The following is a 21,269-nucleotide window of genomic DNA, read 5'->3' as shown; positions in this document are numbered from 1 at the left end:
GCAGTAGTTGTCGAGCGGTTGGTATGTTAGTGAATGCTTTTTACTGAGGAACTCAGGGAACTGTTATGTAAGGTATTGTATTTCGGAACGGTGAAATTTTCTTTACTAAAGCCTTGTTTGTTGTAATTTCGATGTGATAAGGCATCATTGTATACGTTGTTTTTTTGCAGCGGTCGCTTCGTTGGTTTCTTTCCTGTTGTTATAATCTTCCCAATGCTTTTTGCTGAAAATAAGAAAAAGAGAAAGTCTTGACATATTTAAAAGTTCTGCCCTTTCATCTTAGATGAACTCCGTAATAACTTAAGTTGTGTGGGCCCATTTCCCTTACTAGGGCCAAAGCTCGGATGGGATAACTTGGGAATTTCTCAGCAATATTTCCGTAGCAATGCTAAAATCCTACTTAGGTCATTCTTTAATAACTTACTGTAGCTCATTTTTCTTGTAACATTTCATTGAATGATGTAATTTCATGACACTCAAAATTCGCAAAAAGCGTGAGTTTCATGTAAACAATCTTCGCACTACCAAGTCGTAGCAATAAATTGGATTAACCAGGAAGTGAAAGAAATATTGTTGCCTTCCCAAATAAATTTCATTTTACACTACAATGACAAAATCATTTGTCAAAAAAATAAAATTCCTGGCTTTTCGCGTATCACATTTCAACGCAAGTATGCAAATTTGTTAATTCATTTTCACCGCGTCCTGATTGCCGCGAAATTTTTCTTCTTTCAAATATTAACAAAAATATTATTTCTCGTCAAGCGTTGCATCTTTTATGTTCAAATAACCCCTAAAAGTAAAGACATTTTAACGATTTATCCGTGGATATATTTCATAATTATTATCTGTCAAAATTTGCACAACAATCAAATCACAAAATAGCAACGCACGCAACAAATTCAGTCGTATTTACCTCTTCGTCGAATTTTCATACTTAACACAGGAATTTTTAGTTATCGTGAAAATCTTTCTGTATTCTTTAGCAGTCATGTCAAAAGACCAAGTGGATGTTATGCATAACAGGGCAACATCGGGCAACAAAACAAGCTGCCAACACGCTCCGTGTCAAAAACGCAACTAAAGAAAATTCCCACCAGTGTTCAGCATCAAACCCTTTACGTGAATTATCAAGCAAAAAAATGCGCAACAAGCTTTCTTTCAAATAATTTTGACTAACAAGAATTAGTGAAATTTCCTATTGTTACCGGAAGACTGTTGTTCAATTCCTTCTGTCTTTGTTAAACCCATAAGTTAGCAAAGGATTTTCCATTTGATTTCAGTGTCGTACAAAACACCACACGCTTGGTACAATATAAGAACTACAGCTCACTTTGATTACGGCTCAACGGGCGAAAGATTGTGATCGAAGTCCATTACTCGTCGCTTTTAAGATTCCAAACATTCACTTTTCATCTCCTGGCTTGTTTATCCAATTTACGTTCCATTCTTTACCTCCATAAGGGTACATTTTCTTTAAAGATCCTCCAAAACGCCATTTGCGTGTCAATCTTCTACCCATAAGTTACCAGAAGTGCCACACTGGCAACCTAGTAATAAGTCACGACATCCATTTCTTTGTGGCACCGGCTCTTAGAAAGCTTTTACAACGTGTTATACACACTTCCAATGTTTGTTCGTCGGCACAGGCTTTAAGAACAAGGCATACACACTTTCCCTTCTTTGTTTGTCAGCGCAGGCTCCGAGGTATACACACTTTCACTTGACGGCACGGGTTCTTAGAACGAAGCGTACACAGTTTCCCTTGTTTGTTTGTCAGCGCAGGCTCCGAGGTATACACTGTATACACGCCTTTTAGAACGAGGCGTGCACACTTTCCTTGCGTTCCTGTAAACCTTTGACGGCATGGGTTTTTAGAACGTCTCATACGCACATTGTCTCGTTTGTTTTGGTATGTGTTATAGAGACGAACAGAACAATAGTGCGTTACTATTTCGTAACGTTGCGTGACTTCCGGTTGACGTAATCTTAACTGTAATACGAGATGCTTCTGTGAAGCATACACTGGGTTGCCTGTGGTACGTGTTACAGAAAATCAGAAGGCACTGAATTGTGTGGTATTGAACTACATACAGCATTCCAGTCTCTGAGGAATAACAAATCAAAGAAAAGCGAGAAACATTGGCTTCTGGGCTGACATGTTGATAATTTTCAAGTTCCCTCACAACTTCTTTTCACCACAAGTTTAAGCGTGCCCTCTGAGCATCTGACAGCTTTGTAATACTAAAGTTCACTGAAGTTAATTTCGTGTCCGGCGGGGTTAGTAACTGGATGGGAGACCAAAACAATATACCCCTCTTAAAACAGAAGCATCGCACCGAAAATACTATTAACGCTAACAAATGCAAACTCAGCAAGGTACAGATTTTGTTAGCTTGCTTTATGCAAACCAAATATTGATGCAAAAGGAAATAACTATTGATACACAGTTTTTAGAAAGCGCACAAGGAAGTTTCCGGGACGGTCGATCGAGAATAAAATATTTACGACATGAAAGCAAGATTAATTTTGAACCGTAAATGTAGAATATAAAAAGTTACGATCAGCGACATACATTTTGGGAGATTTTTGCTACGTTCAAATAAATCGCAAAATCGAAAAGCGACATGGCCGGAATTCAGCGGGCGCCGTCATTACCGCGGCATGTTTAGTCGCCAAACAGTGAAGCATCTGTTTCAAATGATGGCAAGATACCGGGTTTTTGTAAGTTTCTTTTTCTGTCAAGTGTTATAAAGTTTGAAAATAAAATGAGCCAAGTCAAAACAAAGATCACAATCGCCCAACTGTTAAGGTTGACCATTTGTTTATGCAAAGTCAAAATTTACTCTTCAAGACGCGTACGACGTTATTTATCACCAGGTAATTCCATCATTTTGGAAATAGCAGCTACTTTATTATTCATTGGCGTCACAATTTTTCACTGATTCTGGGGCTCATTTTGTTGAAACTCAAGCACGCTTCCCGGTGACAGACCTGTTCATTTTCGTGAACCCGGCACTTCCTGCTTACAGAGCAATAATAAAAAAATCTCCCATATCACACTTCAACCTTAAGCTCGAAAATTCAATACACAACATGATATTATAATTCACGAAGGCAGAAAATACCACAGAATCCTTTTCAAGCGAAAATTTTATTGAAACAAACAACATATATGCTCTTAGAGGCGAAAACCTCTTCCTATTTCATTGCGTGCGTGAAGACAAGAAACTCAATCGTGTCAAATTTCCATGCACTTCAGGTTCAAACCCTTTCCTGAAGAACTTTTTCCTTGATGATGCACAAAATAGTCTACAAGCTTTCTTTCAAATAATTCTTGACTGTCACATTTCCAAGTATTTTTTCTACCTGACTTTGTTGAACCCATAAGTTACCAGATACTTTCCCATTTTGTTTCAGTGTTGTACATAAAACTACACTCGTGATACAATATTGGAAATTATCAGCTCACTTTGATTTCGGCTCGACCGGCGATAGATTGTTGTCGAAGTCCATTACTCGTCGCTTTTACGATTCCAGGTATTTGTTTTCAGCGCCTTCCTAGTTTATCCAACTGACTTTCCATTATTGAGCTCCATAAGGGTATACTTTGTTTAAAGATCCACTAAAACGCCATTCGAGTTACATGACTTTCGACGCCATTGCAGGTTAAGTTTATCGTTCTACTGTGTCCACCAGAGAAATCTACGCATTTCCACTACCCTCTCTATCCTAAGAAAATACGAGCAGAAGGCTCTATCCACAAAGACACCACTTAGCAGGGGAGTGACAGGCAAGACTTTTACCGACACGGGAAAAGAAAAAAAAAAAAACACCGAACAAACGCTACCCACTTTCCGACTGGGATTGCCATACGACAACCAGTAATAAGATGATTTTTGTTATATAATAAATCAGTACATTGAAATCAATTTGGCGTACGTGCTTACTCGAACATCGATCCCGAAATATTTATAGGAAAATCGCGACTAAGAAACATCGGACTAATCGGAAACAACAGTATGCGGTTCAGTGTGTTCATGTTTATGGACAACAGCTCATTCGCAAATTGGACCGCGACGCATACACACATTGACAGGCATAAAAATTAGCAATAACTTGCAATAGTCGAATCGACACGGGTCGTAAAAGCGTTTCACGGATCGATCGATTCGTGGGGACAGCTGAGATGTATTTTTCTGGTTAACAGATCGTGTCTTCGGGTAGTTTCCGCATAAAAATGACTGACATACTGCTACTATAACATGCAATAGTCGAGTGGAGACGGGTCGTAAAAGTGATTCACGAATCGTACGGATCGTTCGATTCGTGGGGACAGCTGTGCGATGGGTTCATCTAATGAGATGCATTTTTCGGGTCGACAGATCGTGTCTCCGGGTCGTTTCACTTAGTGAGTATTGGACATGCATGACTTGAGCGACGCCAGCCGGGAAATTATTTCAAGCCCTGCAAACAGCTACCACCTCTCCTCAGGAAAAAAAATTCTTCCCCGATTCTTTCTGAGGGGAGGGGGTGTGGGTAAAGAGGCTAACACCAATCGACTAATTTATGCCAAAATATTTTATCATAGCATTCCATGATACGATGTTGCAGCGTTAGTTGTTCCTGTGAATACGTACTGTACCACAGGGATCTCAACTTCTTCTCAATGTGCCTCTTAGATTTTCTATGAGAATAATTTTTAGAATGAAATACCTTTTCTACAACAAATATGATTTTGATTGCAAGTTCGAATGAGGCCTAACACTACTGTAAAGTTTTTGTACCCAATTATTCCATCAGGGATCAACCCTAGTATTGGAATTGGGCCCACACAAGGACAGAGAAAAACTCTGACCAGGGTGGGATTTGAACCCACGACCTTCGGATTAGATCACCGCTGCTCTACCGACTGAGCTACAAGGCCAGAACGGGAGCTGGCCGTGGATATGTGAGATGTTATTCACAAGGACAAATTCGGCTCGGCCCAAGCCTAATTTTAGGTAATCGCAAGTTGTTGTCCTTCAGTAGCATTTCTGTCCTTGTGTGGGCCCAATTCCAATACTAGGGTTGATCCCTGATGGAATAATTGGGTACGAAAACTTTACAGTAGTGTTACGCCTCATTCGAACTTGCAATCATTACTCCAAATGCTACTGAAGGACAACAACTTGCGATTCCCTAAATATGATTTTATTACGTGGAATGCCGAAGGCATACCACGTCTTAAATCCGGGCTGGTGTCAAATTTTCTTTTTTTTGTTGGTAGTCGCAAATGTGCATACCCCACGGATATTGAAATAAGCTCCGATCGGGTCAATTTCCTTTTATACCCTTCAGTATATCCGAACTTCTCTGCCCTATTTTGGAACTATATTCTTGCCCTGCGCTTAGCGATCACGTACGCGCGTTAGACCACTCGGCCACCGCGACACAGTTCTGTTGCAATGCGGAAAGCAATTGTTTATTGTGGAATCTTTCCGCCGGCCATGATTGACACAGTATTAAAATATTGATGATGCTTTTTTTTTGAGAAAGACAAGCTTTAAAGGTAAGAAGAATTTTCTACGTTATTTCTAGAGTTTGCTTCGTACTTGTACTTGTGTGTTCCGCTGTGAACATTACGGTATTTTGCACAGAACGAATACTTCATTAGAAGTATTTTCCATAGCACGAATACTCTAATATTTCTTGGGAACCGGTCTGTTCAGCCGTTTTGACGTAGAAAGAAAATAAGAAAATAGCTTTCAACGGCCAAACAAAATAGAAAATGAAATCAAGTTTTAAAAAAACGAATTACTGATGTCCGTATCGGGGACTTCGCAGCGGTCCCCCATCCAAGTACTAACCTCATTCGGAGGAGCTTAACTTCAGATGACACCTGGGCTAACATCGACGATTGAGATCTTTGTGTTAAATTCGCACATGTATCTTGTCGAACTGTATTAAAACTTGAAAGAAAAAAAGTAAACTAACAAAAACCCGGTGTCTTGCCGTCATTTTGTCACAGATGCATTCGTGAGTTGTCAGTATTAAACACGCAAGGTAACTTGATCACAGGCGGCCGCTAAAATCGATGTCACTTTCGATTTCGTGATTTTACTTGTACGACCAAAAGTACGATAGAAAAATTGAACTCAAATTGAACGTACAAAAATCTCCCGAAATGTTTTTCGCTGATGGTAACTTGTATTATATTCGTGGCACAAAATTTATGATGTCTTCATCTCGCAAATTGTCTTATTCTCGATCGACACTTCCTAAAAGTTCCTTCTGCTCTCCTTAAAAACTACATATCATTGTTTATTTACTTTTGCGTCAATATTTGTTTTGCATACATGTAAGGCAGGCTAACAAAATCTGTACCTTGCTTAGTTCGCATTTTTGGGCATTAAAATAGAATTTTTGGTCGTATGTTCCTGACAGCAAGTTGCATCTTTTGGCGTCTCCCATCCAGTTACTAACCCCGCCGGAAAGGGCTTGACTTCAATGCAAATTGGTTTTGGAAAGCTGTCTGAAGCTCAGATTGAATCGAATAATAGAAAGAGTTTTGGCGATTTTAACCCAGACTGGACTACTGGATTTAAGCTTTTTCCTTGACGAGATTTCAAGTTATTGTGAAACGTTTGGTACCAAGTTACTCTAATACTGAAATCAAGATTATGGAATTGTAAAACTACAAGTTTGGACTGGACTATAGAACGCGCAATTACGGAATTTTACATTTTTGAGCATTCTGAGAAATGGAGTTCACATGTTGTCTTCTTGTCTTCGCCACGGCAGATTTAAACAGTTTGCAAGAAACTAAACCAGGATTACGGAACCGGAATTCGAATACATGGCCCGGTTGTTCGAAAGCCGATTACCTTAATCCAGGGTTAGCGTAAACTTTTGTTTAATGTTTTCAACTTTTTGGTGAAAGTTTCCTGTGCTTAATGACTTCTTCTTCTAATGTAAAGTTTCACGGAATGTCAGCCTTGAACAGCATTTGGGAGTAGAGAATAAAACTCGTTTGTTTATTTTTAACCTGAGATTAGCATTAATCGGCTTTTGAACAACTGGCCCAGGATGATAAGTTGTTGAACTGTGATCTGTAATAAGTTTTTCGGATGATTTAAGGCTGATCTTGTAATTTTTGGATGAACGTAGTTAAGGAAGGAAGTAAAACTGTAGGATTTAAATAAAGTCTCATTCCAAAAAATAAATAAATGAAAGATCCCGTATCCCAAGAACCCACTAATAGGGCTTTCTTGTTTGCATTTGCAAATTTAGTAACATTAATAATGAGTTTTTACAACAGACAACTTCAAGTTATATTACAGATGTATCTTTCTGGTAATCTCTCGCCATTTTCCGAAGTTTACCTGTACTTGAAGTTCACTGTAAGTCGACAATTTGTGTCAACTGTTTGCGCATTCCACGGATACGCCTTTGGAGGCGTCTTGTTAATAATGAGTTGAGCTGATAAAGATCAAATTACCATTAATATTTCTGTCCAATTATTTGCTGTGGAAAGATTGCTATAAACACAAGATTCATTCTGCCACAGATCGATGCAGCACCACAGTTTGTTTAAAAGCTCATAACCCATTTGATTCATACCTTGTTCACAGGTCTAACACAAACCCTTCATAAGTGATCCTCTAAAATTACAGTATATCATGCTGCCTGTATGAGTTGTGGCCAGAGTTCTCTGTCTGTTCCCTTTCATACTGTTTGTCCAAATTTGTGATACCAATATCACAAAGTTTAATATGTCTATAAATTCTACTGCATCTTTCTAATGAAATATATTAAAAGTGGGCTATTCATCAAATCATTACCTCAATGTGAACTATCTGTTTGATTTTGTGCAGACAGTGACCTTTTTATGTGTTTTTTTAAGTTCTACCAATTAGCAGTAATATCTCATTTCTGTTCATGATCACTGAGGTTTTATGTGCAATAATTTATTGCACTGGGAGGACCTCTTGCTGGTTCTGAAGCGGAAAGTTTGCGAATGATTTAAAGTCTCTGAAATTTTAAATAATATTACAATCCAGCTAAGACTGTGGTTTTTGCAACCAGTTAGTGTTATCACATGAGGTGGTGCTGACCACATGTGTTAATACTAGGTCTTGGAAATTATGAAACTGCATTAAACCCTCAAGATTTTTTTTTCCTATGAAACAAATTAATTTTAAAAGAGCAATTTCTTCTTGTGACTTTTGTTGTGTTAACTGCATTTGAATTAAATCAAGAAAAAGTTGCTCAGATGAGAGGTGACTAATGATTGACATAATTTTCTTATGTTGAAGGATCCATAACTGCACTAAGATAAAGTGAAAACAGTGTGACTTGTTTCAAAAGGGAAAGGTGCTAACAGGTCAACGTAGAGCCGCTGATTGCAATTCTAGTAAGTGTGAAAATTATAGACTCGATCAATGGAATTGAGTGTAAAAAGAAACATAAATTTGTTTTAATACAAGATGCATGTACTCCCAATTTACAGCAAAAGCATTGATTTGAATTTTCGCTTTTTTAGTTTCCCTTGGTACCATACAAAACAACAGTTTTTGCTCAACAAAATGCTCCCAATATTGTGATATCAGAGGTGACCATAGCATTACATCTGATCCATCAATAAACTCCCTATGTTTTGTCTTTAAATATTAGTATCTCATCGAACTTCATGACCCCATTAAATTAGCAGGCTAAATTGAAACAATTTTTATAGAGTTTTTAGATGACTTTCCTGTTGCTATGTTTACCTATTATATATTACAATGACAGCGCATCTTGTTATGAAAACATTGGTGTTTCATGTGATACCATAACATTGCGGTGCCTGAAGAGGTGTTGTAAAGTGAATCCTTCACATAAGACTGACATTCTCTTGAAATTGGTGGAGCTGGGTTGAGCTGGATTGAGCCACCTTGAGAAGACAGTTCACAAATTTAGAGAAGAAAACACAAGCCTAAAAAGGGGGGGGGGGGGGGTTCTAGGCTGCCTGGTTTGTGGACATGATCTCTTGTAAAAGTTTATAAATGATAAATAGTAAAGGTATGGAAATACTGTTTTACGTATTCTCTTGGAGATCTCCCCCACAAAATAACCAGCCCTACGCGATGATGGCTTTCACGAATTATTTAGCATCTCCTTCCCCTAATTGTCCATATTATCTTTACACACAAGTGTTAGTTATTTTAACGTCGGTTGTCCATTGCTCAACACTAAAACCACTTGTTCCCCGGAGTTGTTATTAAGAAACTGCCTTTCCTTGAGCCATTCTCGTCATTCTCAACTCTCTTGTACACTATAATAAAATTAATGTGTCTGGTAATTTCTTTTGTCTATGTGTGTTAGGGACACAGAATTAGCCCTGGCTCAAGGTTCATCAGCCCAATGCATCAGCGTTACCACCACACGTAACTATGGGGTCATTCTTCTCGCAGCAATTTCAAGAACATGGCTCTAACAAACTTCAAGTCACCATGTTGGCTTCTGAGTGGGGATCCAGTAAAGGCGGACTTTCCACAATCAACAGAGAGTTGGCCATACAGCTGGCCAAATTCCCAGAACTCCAAATCACATACTTTTTACCTAAATGCTCTGAGGAGGATAGGAAGGTAGCTCTCAGCCATGGCATAAAGATTCTCGAGGCAACACCACGGCCTGGGTTTGAAGAAATGGATTGGCTTAGCTTTCCCCCAACACATTTGGAGATTGATGTAATTGTTGGTCATGGTGTGAAACTCGGTCGTCAAGCACAAGTTATTCGTGACCATCACAAATGCGTATGGTTTCAAGTAGTACACACTGACCCCGAGGGACTAGGCATGTTCAAATGTTACGAGAATCCAATCTCAAGGGGCGAGGAAAAGCACAATGTCGAAGTAGAACTGTGCAAGATGGCTAATTTCGTCATAGGAGTCGGGCCCAAGCTGGCAGAGGCCTTTCGCAAATATCTTCGCTGTTGTGAAAAGGATCAAGATGTTTTTGACTTCACTCCTGGTATTTTTAATGAATTTGTCAGTGTTCAACAAGTTCCTGAGGAAAGAAAACAACGCAGTGTCCTGGTGTTCGGTCGTGGAGATGCTGAAGACTTCGAGTTGAAAGGGTTTGACATTGCAGCAAGATCTGTTGCGTCATTACCTGACACTCATCTTGTTTTTGTCGGAGCAGCCGATGGAAAACATGAGGAGATCGCCAATCGATTGCTTAAATGCGGTGTTCCTAAAAATCGCCTTAGGGTGAGAGGCTATATGAAAAGCCGAGAAAGCTTAAAGGAATTATTCTCTGAGGTGGATCTTGTACTCATGCCTTCTAGAACAGAAGGATTTGGTTTGGCAGGTCTGGAGGCTCTGTCAGCTGGGCTACCTGTGATCGTCAGCAAGAACTCGGGATTTGGAGAAGCCCTGGGCAATGTACCATTTGGTTCTTCTTTTGTCATTGACTCTGAGGATCCCAATGCGTGGACAGCAGCTATCAAGGACATCTGGAACAAGAACAGGCAGACAAGGCTCGGTGAGGCTAAGGCTTTGCGGGACTCCTATGGAACGAAATATAGCTGGTCTGAGCAGTGCAAAGGTCTTCTCAAAAAGATGATCGACTCGCGTAATGGTATGAACTAACAATGTATTTCAATCCCTTTATATAAAAATCGATTCACATCGAAATCTGCAATCCTAGCCATAAGTTGTTGGGACACCTCCCCTTTGGCGCTCTAGAACCCACGATTCAACTACGTTATTGACCTTTTAGAAAAAGATGAATAGAAGCAAGTATAATTGACCCCCCTTTCCCCAAGCAATGTTGAAAGAAAACGAAGCTATTCTGAAAGACTATATCGGGTGTGGTTAACGAGGAGAAAGGGGATTGGAATCGAACGTGATTGCTGAAAAATCGTTATTATTGGAATAAGACGTGAATATCTATCTTATAGTCAATTAAGTTGTAGAATACTGTTCTAGGAGGCGAATAATTCTTGAAACGTGGCTCTTCTGAAGCTATTGTAAAGGCTTTTTTTTTTAAGATTTTTATCAACGTTGACAAGGGGGAGGGGGCCAGACGGGCCTACTCGGCCTTGGTCTTAAGAAAGGCTACCTGTGAAGACATCTGCCGTGAACTGCCCCAACACTTGTGACCAGGATTGTAGAAAGTTGGTTAGCCGCCTGACGATCATATAGACATAAAACTGCGAAGGGCAGCTTCATTAACTCAAAATATGATGGAAAAGGCAACTAAAAATATAATTCACTGATACTGAACTCTTACAAGGCTGAATAGAAAGATAAATGCAGTCGAATTCAGTATCATATCCTTATTTTCTTGATAGTCATATCTTTTTTCTTAGCTGTGAGCGATTCACGTATTGTTAGGAAGTGCTAACCTTAGGCCTAATTACGCATAAAACAATATTTAGGCTTAACAGTTAGCACTTCTGAAGGGTTTGGGCTTTCCCTACATTATAACCTTAGTCTCGTCTCCATTTTACCCACGGTCTGCAGTTAGGATTTTGCACTGACCAACTAAAAAATCGAACTTGAAAATCCAACTCGAAATCCTAACCCAGTAAATAAGACAACGTCACCGCTATCTTGTGTTTTTGCTAAAAAAAGGAGAGTTCGTTTCCCGGGGGATTAGTTTCCTTATTTGGTCTTTATGATGTCATTTTCCTATGCCTTCTGTACACTTGAAGACACTGATAACCACTGATGGATATGGGGGCCACCATGCGCATTCCCTGAATTTAAATTATGACAACCTTTCCAATGTAAAAAATATAATTATCGACCCCAGTAGCTCTTTGGATTATTTCAAGTGAGCATCTGAATCTTTCCTGTGACCTTCTGTTTTTAAGGAAGAAATTGAATTCTACCTCCCACCAACAATCTTGGACAAAATTAGGTGGGAAATGTGACACAGCACTGAAAAATGGTCATTCCCTCGTTTGTCTGTGTAAGAAAAGATTAACTTCTGCATACTTTCCCTTCTACCCCTAATCCAATGTTGGCTAAGAAACGGCAAAAGGGTTGCACGGTAGTTTTCACCACATTATCAACATTGTTATAGGGTAGAGTGGGGACAAAATTGAGAGTGCATATTCAAGGATTTTCACGTCAGAATTTTTCCCAATAGTTTATCCAAGATTGCGGGTGTTTCAAATTTCTGCTTTCAAATATTTACAGATCATGGCCTTTCACCAAAGAAAGCACGAGAAGAAGAGGAAGAGTCTAAGGAACACGCAGGTAAAGTCATGTAAACCGAAGCAAATCTTACTCTGACTCTAAATTTAGCTGACAGAAGAGTTCTTTGAATTAAGATTTTCCTGCAATTGTTGATGTAAGGTAAAGTTTGCTACGAGCCTAGAAGGCCCATTAGGCCGGCGCTTATCTCCGGTTTCCGTAGCATTAGGAGTATTTTTACTCCCCCCTGGAGAGGAAGCCAGTCCATCGCAGGGTTACCCCGAGCATAAATTCGCCCGTACCCATTTATAAACCTGGGAAGAGAAATGCACCGTGAGAGTAAAGTGTCTTGCCCAAGAACACAACACAATGTCCCCGGCCAGGACCCGAACCCGGACCGCTCGATCTGGAGTCGAGCACACTAACCATGAGATCACTGCGCGAAATGTGTTGATGTACACTGTGGATACTGCTTGTGCAGTCTTGCGTCTGCCAAACAACGAAACCTAGACACGTTCTTTTTATGTGTTGTGTTAGTTACTAACAGTAGATAGTTTAGGTGCCTGCTGTCTAGCTAGGAGAATTCCAAAAAGGGTCAATCAAATGGCTCGCTGCTGGTAAGAGTTGTTGAGCCAGAAATAATGAGATTAAGCTTCAAATAAGCTCGTATTGTGTATGCCGTTTATCATTTATGCGAATTCCAACTTACTGTAAAGTAATGTATGGTTTGTTGTATTTGACTTTTACAGATGTTTCTGCCAAGGAACAAACTCATCTCCTATTTACAAGTAAAGGCTTCCCATCTTCTTCTGTGGCTTCTCATCGAAGAGAAGGTATAAATGACCTTACAGGAATTTGACCATGTTGGATTCAATTTGACCATGTTTTTTTGTAACTCTGAAAGACTCACGTATTGTTCGCCTTCATTTATTTCGACAGATGCTTCCTGCGAGCCCCAGATGCCATCAGAAGCACAAGGAAAATTAAAGAGAAAGTCCGGTAAGGAATAATTAGGACTTTCACAAGTACAAAGCGGCTGTTGGAAGAACAATTCTCGAATAGAGCCTGTTTACTCACGTGATAAGGTGCCTTGGTTTCTTTAACTGAACAAAAGATGCAACGTTCAATTCCCGGGAGATTAGTTTAGTTTCTAGACGTTACCGTGACAGCGCTTTCTTTATTTGGCCTTTCTGGCGTCATGAGCCTAAACTTTGCGTACACTTGAAGACACAGATAACCTCAGTTGGATGCGGGGGACACCATGAGCATTGCCTGAATTCAAATTATGATAACCTTTCCAATATCAAAAATATAATTACCGACCTAAGTAGTACTTTGTATTATTTTTTTGTAAATAATTGCAATTGTAATTTGTTTACTCACGGAACACCTTAAGAGCGCTCAGGAGCTCGTTTAACATGTGTCCGTGCATTCCGGATCAAACTGGAATTTGGCAGTGTTGGTTTTTCTGGAGAGGAGAATACCGGAGTACTTGAGAAAAACCACTGGGAGCAAGGAGATAACCACCAACAAACTAAACCCGCATATGACGCCGGGACCGAGAATCGAACCTCGGCCACATTGGTGGGAGGCGAGTCCTTTCACCCCTGCACCAGCCGTGTACCATCCCTGTGCCATCCCTGTGCCACCCCTGTACCATCCTTGTGCCACCACTGCGCCACCACTGCTCGAGTGAGCATCTTAATCTTTTCTGTGACCTTTTGCTATTACGGCAAAAACTGAAGTGAGATAACGATTCAAATGAGCTCGTATCGTGTGCGCCGTTTATGCGAATGCCAACCTTCAGTCATGTATGGTTTGTTATGTGATTTTGACAGATGAAGAACGTCAGGTCCTATTTACAAGTGAAAGCTCTCCATCTTCTTCCCTGGCTTCTCATCGAATGAAAGGTATATGTGACCTTAAATAAGTGCGATAGAGGCAATTTGACCATGTTGGAAATCGACGAGGCGAAAAAAATCATACGATCTTAAAAATCAATATGTCCAAAATATTGCAGTAAAATGTGTTACGCAAAAATGAGCAATTTTTACATATGAGCTTTTTTGCTCTGCCCAACGTGGTTTTCAAGTGGATTTGTTACTTCATTATAATTGTCACTGCATTTCAATTTGAATATATTATTATTCCTGTAATATTGTGTTGGTTTTATGTTAACTCGTGCTTGTTTTAGTTCTTACCTCTAGGCACTGTGATATGCAAGCCTAACACTTATGCACGCCGGCAGAAAACATTATGTGGGAATTTTTGTATGAAAACAAACGTGGATAGGACAACAGGTTCATTTAGAAACTCTGCTTGTGTGTGTACCAGAAATGACTTGTAAAGCGGCGATACGTAGGAAAATCAGCCAAGAGGGCTTGCATACCACTGACACCTCTAAATTAACTCACAGGATCAAATTTATCTTGTGATAGTCATTTTCTGACCCGCCAGCTTTTCAGCAAATATATTTGCGTCAGTACATTCTCGCAATTTTCTTCACGAAACTTGACTCGCACACTTTTTTCGTGTGAATAATGAATCTTAATGTGAATACGGATTAGCTAGGAAATTGGTAAGCCAAGAATAGTCTACCAGAAGGAGGGGATGGATTTTCGCTTTGAAATTGGAAACGTCTCTCACTCCTGAAAAAAGGAAAAGCTAGTAACTCTGAGTCAATCAACTTCTAAATTGACCCTATTTTCTTGGTGTTTGTTTGTTTTTGCAGCTAGTTCTTCATGTCAAAGTGATATCATAGAATCCATAAGACAAATTTACCAAAAGTGTGAAGGGGTGGTTTGCCCAGTTCCTTGGTGTGAAGGGTTCAGCTTCCAACTAGAGAACATTTTCACTAGACTTAAGATAGTCGCAAAAGAAAAGACACGCGGAACGCTGACGAAAGAAATCACCAACATGACAAGTATTTTTACATCACACGAAGATTGCCAACATCCACGGATTGTACTGCTTGAGGGTGAACCCGGCATGGGAAAGACGACCTACTGTCAAAAGCTGGCATATGATTGGGCAACCAAACAAGACTGCGAATGGGACGAGTCTTTCCCAAAAGTAGAGGTGCTCCTGCTCCTCAGATGTCGTGAAATTGATTCTAGCATCTGGGAAGCTATTGACAATCAAATTCTGCCGGAAGAAATTGACCCAGAGTTGAAAGAAACGTTTTTCCGTTTCGTGCGAGAAAACCCTTCTAAAGTCCTGTTAGTGCTCGATGGGTTAGATGAGGCAGACCCTCAAAAATTGGCTGTGTACTTTAGTCTTGTTCAAAGAAAGCTGCTCCCTGGTTGTCACATTGTTCTTACTTCTCGTCACGAAGCAGGAATTAAAGTAAGGCCTTACTCGGACACACTGTTGGAGATTGTTGGATTTACGAGAAGTGATGCGGAGTGTTTTATAAGGAAGTATTTTCGACACGCAGTGCAAATGGGAGAGAACCTGATAAATGTACTGTGGCATCCGGATGATCTGTATTATTATTATGAGCACACTAAAGAGAATTTAAATGAACTAACTAAAAACCCTTTAAATATACTTCTGCTCTGTGTGCTTTTCGAAGGTTATGGTGGCATTCTACCAAACAACAGAACACAGCTGTACGTAGAGATCGTTCTCTTCGTTTTGAGGCGATACGAAATGAAGAACCACTTACCAAGCAGTGGTAAAGACCTTCTAATAGTTTACAAGAAGGAACTGATGACCCTAGGAAAAATGGCGCAAGAATCTCTTTTTAAAGGAGAACAGCATTTCGAAGACGTCGAAGGGAATTTCACGGATAGTCTGTTCATTAAATTTGGCTTTCTCTCCATCCAGGCTGGCGCTAGCAAGAGAACGCCTGGTTTCCGTTATAGCTTCTTTCACAAGAGTTTTCAAGAATTCTTCTCTGGTGTACATCTTGCGTTTTCCATCCTGGATGGAGCAATTGAACAGAAGTCAGTTCTGACCGACGAAAGATATTTTCATGAGCTAAATCAAGTTTTCATGTTCATGAGTGGAATCATAGCATCCCAATCCGAGGAAACGGCAGTGTCGATTGTGAGTGGTTTTGCATCACTTGTAAATGTCAGAGGCCGGAGATCTCCGGATGCCGCGCAATTGTACCTGAACATGGCTTTAGATGTCATAGGAGAATGTAAAACTTGCTCCGAAAACCTGTATACTAAATTAGCTTATACCTTTGGCAAAATTCTTGATTTGACGGAAATTCGAATATACTCACGTCCGAGCATTGCTGCCTTTTTCCAGGCCCTCGCAGTAAACACCTCCCTTACTACTTTGAATTTGTCTCGGAAGTTTATTCGTCATGAGGGTGCTACATCACTTTCCCAGGCCCTCGCAGTAAACACCTCCCTTACTACTTTGAATTTGTCGTGGAACTCCATTGGTCCTGAGGATGCTGCTTCACTTTCCCAGGCCCTCGCAGTAAACACCTCCCTTACTACTTTGAATTTGTCTGGGACCTCCATTGGTGATGAGGGTGCTACATCACTTTCCCAGGCCCTCGCAGTAAACACCTCCCTTACTACTTTGAATTTGTCTCGCAACTCCATTGGTGCTGAGGGTGCTACATCACTTTCCCAGGCCCTCGCAGTAAACACCTCCCTTACTACTTTGAATTTGTCTCGCAACTCCATTGGTGCTGAGGGTGCTACATCACTTTCCCAGGCCCTCGCAGTAAACACCTCCCTTACTACTTTGAATTTGTCTGGGACCTCCATTGGTGATGAGGGTGCTACATCACTTTCCCAGGCCCTCGCAGTAAACACCTCCCTTACTACTTTGGATTTGTCTCACAACTCCATTGGTGCTGAGGTTGCTACATTACTTTCCCAGGCCCTCGCAGTATACACCTCCCTTACTACTTTGGATTTGTCTCACAACTCCATTGGTGCTGAGGGTGCTACATCACTTTCCCAGGCCCTCGCAGTAAACACCTCCCTTACTACTTTGGATTTGTCTCACAACTCCATTGGTGCTGAGGGTGCTACATCACTTTCCCAGGCCTTCGCAGTAAACACCTCCCTTACTACTTTGGATTTGTCTCACAACTCCATTGGTGCTGAGGGTGCTACTTCACTTTCCCAGGCCCTCGCAGTAAACACCTCCCTTACTACCTTGAATTTGTCTGACAACTCCATTGGTGCTGAGGGTGCTACATCACTTTCCCAGGCCCTCGCAGTAAACACCTCCCTTACTACTTTGGATTTGTCTCACAACTCCATTGGTGCTGAGGGTGCTACTTCACTTTCCCAGGCCCTCGCAGTAAACACCTCCCTTACTACTTTGAATTCGTTTGGGAACTCCATTGGTCCTGAGGGTGCTTTTTCACTTTCCCAGGCCCTCGCAGTAAACACCTCCCTCACTGCTTTGTATTTGTTTGACAACTCCATTGGTGATGCGGGTGCTTCTTCACTTTCCCAGGCCCTCGTAGTAAACACCTCCCTTACTACTTTGTATTTGTTTGACGACTCCATTGGTGATGCGGGTGCTTCTTCACTTTCCCAGGCCCTCGCAGTAAACACCTCCCTTACTACTTTTTACTCCTATGATACTCCTCGCTTTATTGAAGACTTTAACATGAAATGTCCGTTTCTGTGATGAGCGTGATCTTCATCCTAACGGTTTAGTGTTTACATCGACGCCAACAGGATCATGACTCACAATATTAGTGACGTTAAGCAAGGATGACGACAACGGGTACGAGAAGGTTGACTAAAAATATAATTATGGAATTTAAGATCTACGACGGCGACGGTCGACAAAAACGTCACTTCAAAATATAACATGGCTCTATCTATCATAAGTCTTTCGCGATTATTCAGTCTCCTGCACGTCCTACAATGTGGGCGAAGTATCCTCTACATGACCTCAAATTTGAACATTTCACGTCGTAGTCAAGACGAGAACGGCAAAGAAATGTATCAAGATGTAAAGCGCACGTGCAGGGCGTGCAAAGCTATTGTTTTTGCTCGCTAAATATGCAAATTTATGGCGTTCTTGTAGCCGTTGTCGTCAGCTCAAGGTCCATATTATCTTTTAGAGTTCACGCTGTTGTTGTTGAATTTGACGACTATTTCACTTCACCTCCTCACTCCTTGTTCGTTGGTTTAGCATGCATTGAAAGGTTAAAAGTCACTTTCTTGCTAGTGCGTCACGAGAAATGAAGGGCTTACATACATAGAAATACACCCATTTTGTCCCTTGAGATATGTTTCAGTTAAAGTGTTACTCTGATAAAAAAACACAGTCGAGTCTTTTTTCCTTCGGATTTTGAAAGTGTGTTTGCTGAACACTTGACTGGCCAAATGTTTGGATTTTTTGTGATCCGCCATTACTTACGTTCAAAACTGACCGATTGGACATTAGAGGGTTGGATCTGGGGGTAAGTGACTTCATTTACTGACTAGTTAAACGTTTCAGCGCGTAAATGCAGTTTATCATATATGCAAAACACGAGTTTAAAGTCTGAAAGCACGAAACTCCCCTGCTGCATATCAAGTCAGCCACGTACACACGCACTGTCACTTGTGAGTCTTTGACGTCATTTTCTCCTCGATCCAGCTCTCTCAAGAATTTAAAGTTAGTAATGGCAGAACCATTTAATAGGAAAATGTCAGTTAAAACTTTGAAATCAAAGCTTAAAACTTGGGTCACTTAGTGTTAACGTAGTTTTGAAATACAAAGAAAAAGAAGAATTGAGTTTTTGGTCATAGTACGGCTTTAAGACATTTTACATAAAAGAGAAAGGAAGATGTGCTACTCAAGATGTCCGCATAGATGATAGACAGCAGGCGCGCAATCCCATGACTTTTTATGACTTCCGTCAGTTGCCTTTTTTAATGTACTTCAATTTCACATAGAACTCAAGCCGGTCAAATGCTGAAAGCGCCAGTTTCGTTGCACCACATTTTTGTCTCTTTTTTAAAATAGACCAAATTGGCAAACTCATTGTTTAGCCCAATTGAGATCCTTTCAGAATAAAACGTTTTGTTCCAAGTATTTTTATATTATTTAAATGTGAATGCTACATTAACATGTAAATGCATTATAAACTCCGAGAGATTTGAATGTAAACTTTTCCCCTAGTGTAAACATAGTCTAAGAATGTGTCTGTACGTGAATGCTGTTTAGACGTTACTGTAATGATATCAAAGAATGCTGCGGCTTTTCACATTCAGGTTCAGTAATCTGACAAGATTCTTGTAAAATAAATTTATTCACTTGTTAATAACAAATGAATTTTAGTGGCAACTATTTAAGGCAAATGCTAGTTTCAATAGGCCATTTTCCAAATATCAAATATTCAGCTTGTTATTGAGGCAGTGAGAACAAAAAAAAATCGAAACAGTATGGAATGAATGTGAAAAATATTTACATAATTATCATTTACTTTCCTTTGTCTTTATCCTCTAAATCTCTCTTTCAAGCTTAATTTTAATATATCGAAAAAGGCCTATTCAGTGCTTTAATTGATGCACTAATATGTACATTAATGTTGTTAGGTCTATTAAGCTGCGATGATTGCTGCAGCTTTTCACATTCAGGTTCAACAAATCTGACAACATCCTTATAAAGTAATTTATCAAGGTGTTCGCTTAAATGGTGTTTTTATTCTGCGTAAGCGATATCTATATATTCCTGCGTTTTCAAGGCGAAACAAACAATCCTAGTGGTATCCTTTTAATGCAATTTTACAAAGGTCTTATCAATGAAGTTTCTTCATTACTTTGCTTTGTGTAAATAGAGTGTGTTTTGTTTACGAATTAAATCAATTTAACAATAGAGTTTGATAGGTTTATTCTACTTATCGGGAGCAGCGAGTTTAAGAGGGTCCTGATATGCTCTTACCTGAGGATTACCATAGAAACATCTTTCAACCCGAGTTCAAGGCTCATACTGTCAGTTACAGTAAGGAACCAAAACGTTCATCCCCACGGTCAGGTTGTTAGGGTAAGGAGACTTTCTTAAAGACGAAAAAGAAAACGTTTTCTTGTCTTCTTCTATTTCCTTTGTTAACCCTTTTATTCCCAAGATCGAAACGTTCATTCTCCTAACTAGTACCATAGCTTTCTTTGTTGAGTAGTCATGAGAATTTGGTGTTAAATCACATCTGTTAAGCTGATAATTCTCTTCTTTGTCAATACCTGTTTGACAGAGATTTTATTGAGATTATGAGGAGAATTTACGTGCTGATTACTGCTGGGAGTCAAAGACTGAGCCCTTACCCCACTATGTACCCCTTAGTCTCCAAGTATCTTTATCGTATCTGAAATGAATGTATATTTGAAGTGCGGGTTAAAGACGAAAAAGAGAAGTGATCCTCACACTTATCTGTACAATTTAAGCAATTGTCTCTTATAGTAGACACCCTTACCCCACTATCTACCCCTTAGTCTCCAAGTATCTTTATCGTATCTGAAATGAATGTATATTTGAAGTGCGGGTTAAAGACGAAAAAGAGAAGTGATCCTCACACTTATCTGTACAATTTAAGCAATTGTCTCTTATCATAGACACCCTTACCCCACTATCTACCCCTTAGTCTCCAAGTATCTTTATCGTATCTGAAATGAATGTATATTTGAAGTGCGGGTTAAAGACGAAAGAGAGAAGTGATCCTCTCATTGATCTGGACAATTTAAGGACGTTCGCGCCCTAAACGTTCCCACGTACAGATTTTTTAAAAACTTGCCACGCATTAAAAGGGGGGGGTCACCGTGCTCGTTTTCGAGATCATGAGGTGCACTTTTAGAAGCTTGCGTTATTTTAAGACGATCTTTGCTTACAACTGTCAGCAATAAAAAAGCTACAATCGTGAATTTTAGATCAGGTAAACGTACTCAATTCAACATAACTAATACAACTAAACAAACGTTTGCAGCTGATGTCTTTTTCTGAGGTAATATAGACCTTGAAAAACGATACATATTAATCTAAGAAAGAAAACTTCGGTCGCACGAGAGCATAAAAGGCGAAATATTTGTAACTTCTTACCTACAGATTTTTTTTGTTTTTTGTTAAAATAGACAAAATCAGAAAAGGAAGTGATCTACGGAAAGAAAACTGGAGGTCTCCGAGCATTCAAGA

The 21,269-nt window shown here is 39.9% G+C and overlaps 1 protein-coding gene across 6 annotated transcripts in view; it reads left to right on the top strand.

Moving 5' to 3' along the window:
* Positions 1-21,269, top strand: part of LOC137997681 (protein NLRC3-like) — a 102,694-nt gene that overhangs the window by 23,051 nt on the left and 58,374 nt on the right. For 4 of the 6 annotated variants that reach the window (XM_068843825.1, XM_068843823.1, XM_068843824.1 and 1 more), the window contains 5 exons: positions 8,298-8,395; positions 9,346-10,602; positions 12,171-12,230; positions 12,917-13,000; positions 13,107-13,166. In XM_068843825.1, the coding sequence (XP_068699926.1) occupies positions 9,414-10,602; positions 12,171-12,230; positions 12,917-13,000; positions 13,107-13,166 (1,393 nt within the window). In that variant the 5' untranslated portion in view covers positions 8,298-8,395; positions 9,346-9,413. Of the gene's footprint in view, positions 1-8,297; positions 8,396-9,345; positions 10,603-12,170; positions 12,231-12,916; positions 13,001-13,106; positions 13,167-14,005; positions 14,078-14,898; positions 19,967-21,269 lie in introns of those variants that run through there. The other 2 variants (XM_068843827.1, XM_068843828.1) reach the window with 2 other exon arrangements.

This window comes from Montipora foliosa, chromosome 3 (genome assembly GCF_036669935.1).
Source record: "Montipora foliosa isolate CH-2021 chromosome 3, ASM3666993v2, whole genome shotgun sequence".
In the NCBI taxonomy this organism is placed as follows: Eukaryota; Metazoa; Cnidaria; class Anthozoa; order Scleractinia; family Acroporidae; genus Montipora; species Montipora foliosa.
The sequence above is the reverse complement of the archived record's forward strand: the minus strand, read 5'-3'. Positions and strand labels throughout refer to the sequence as shown.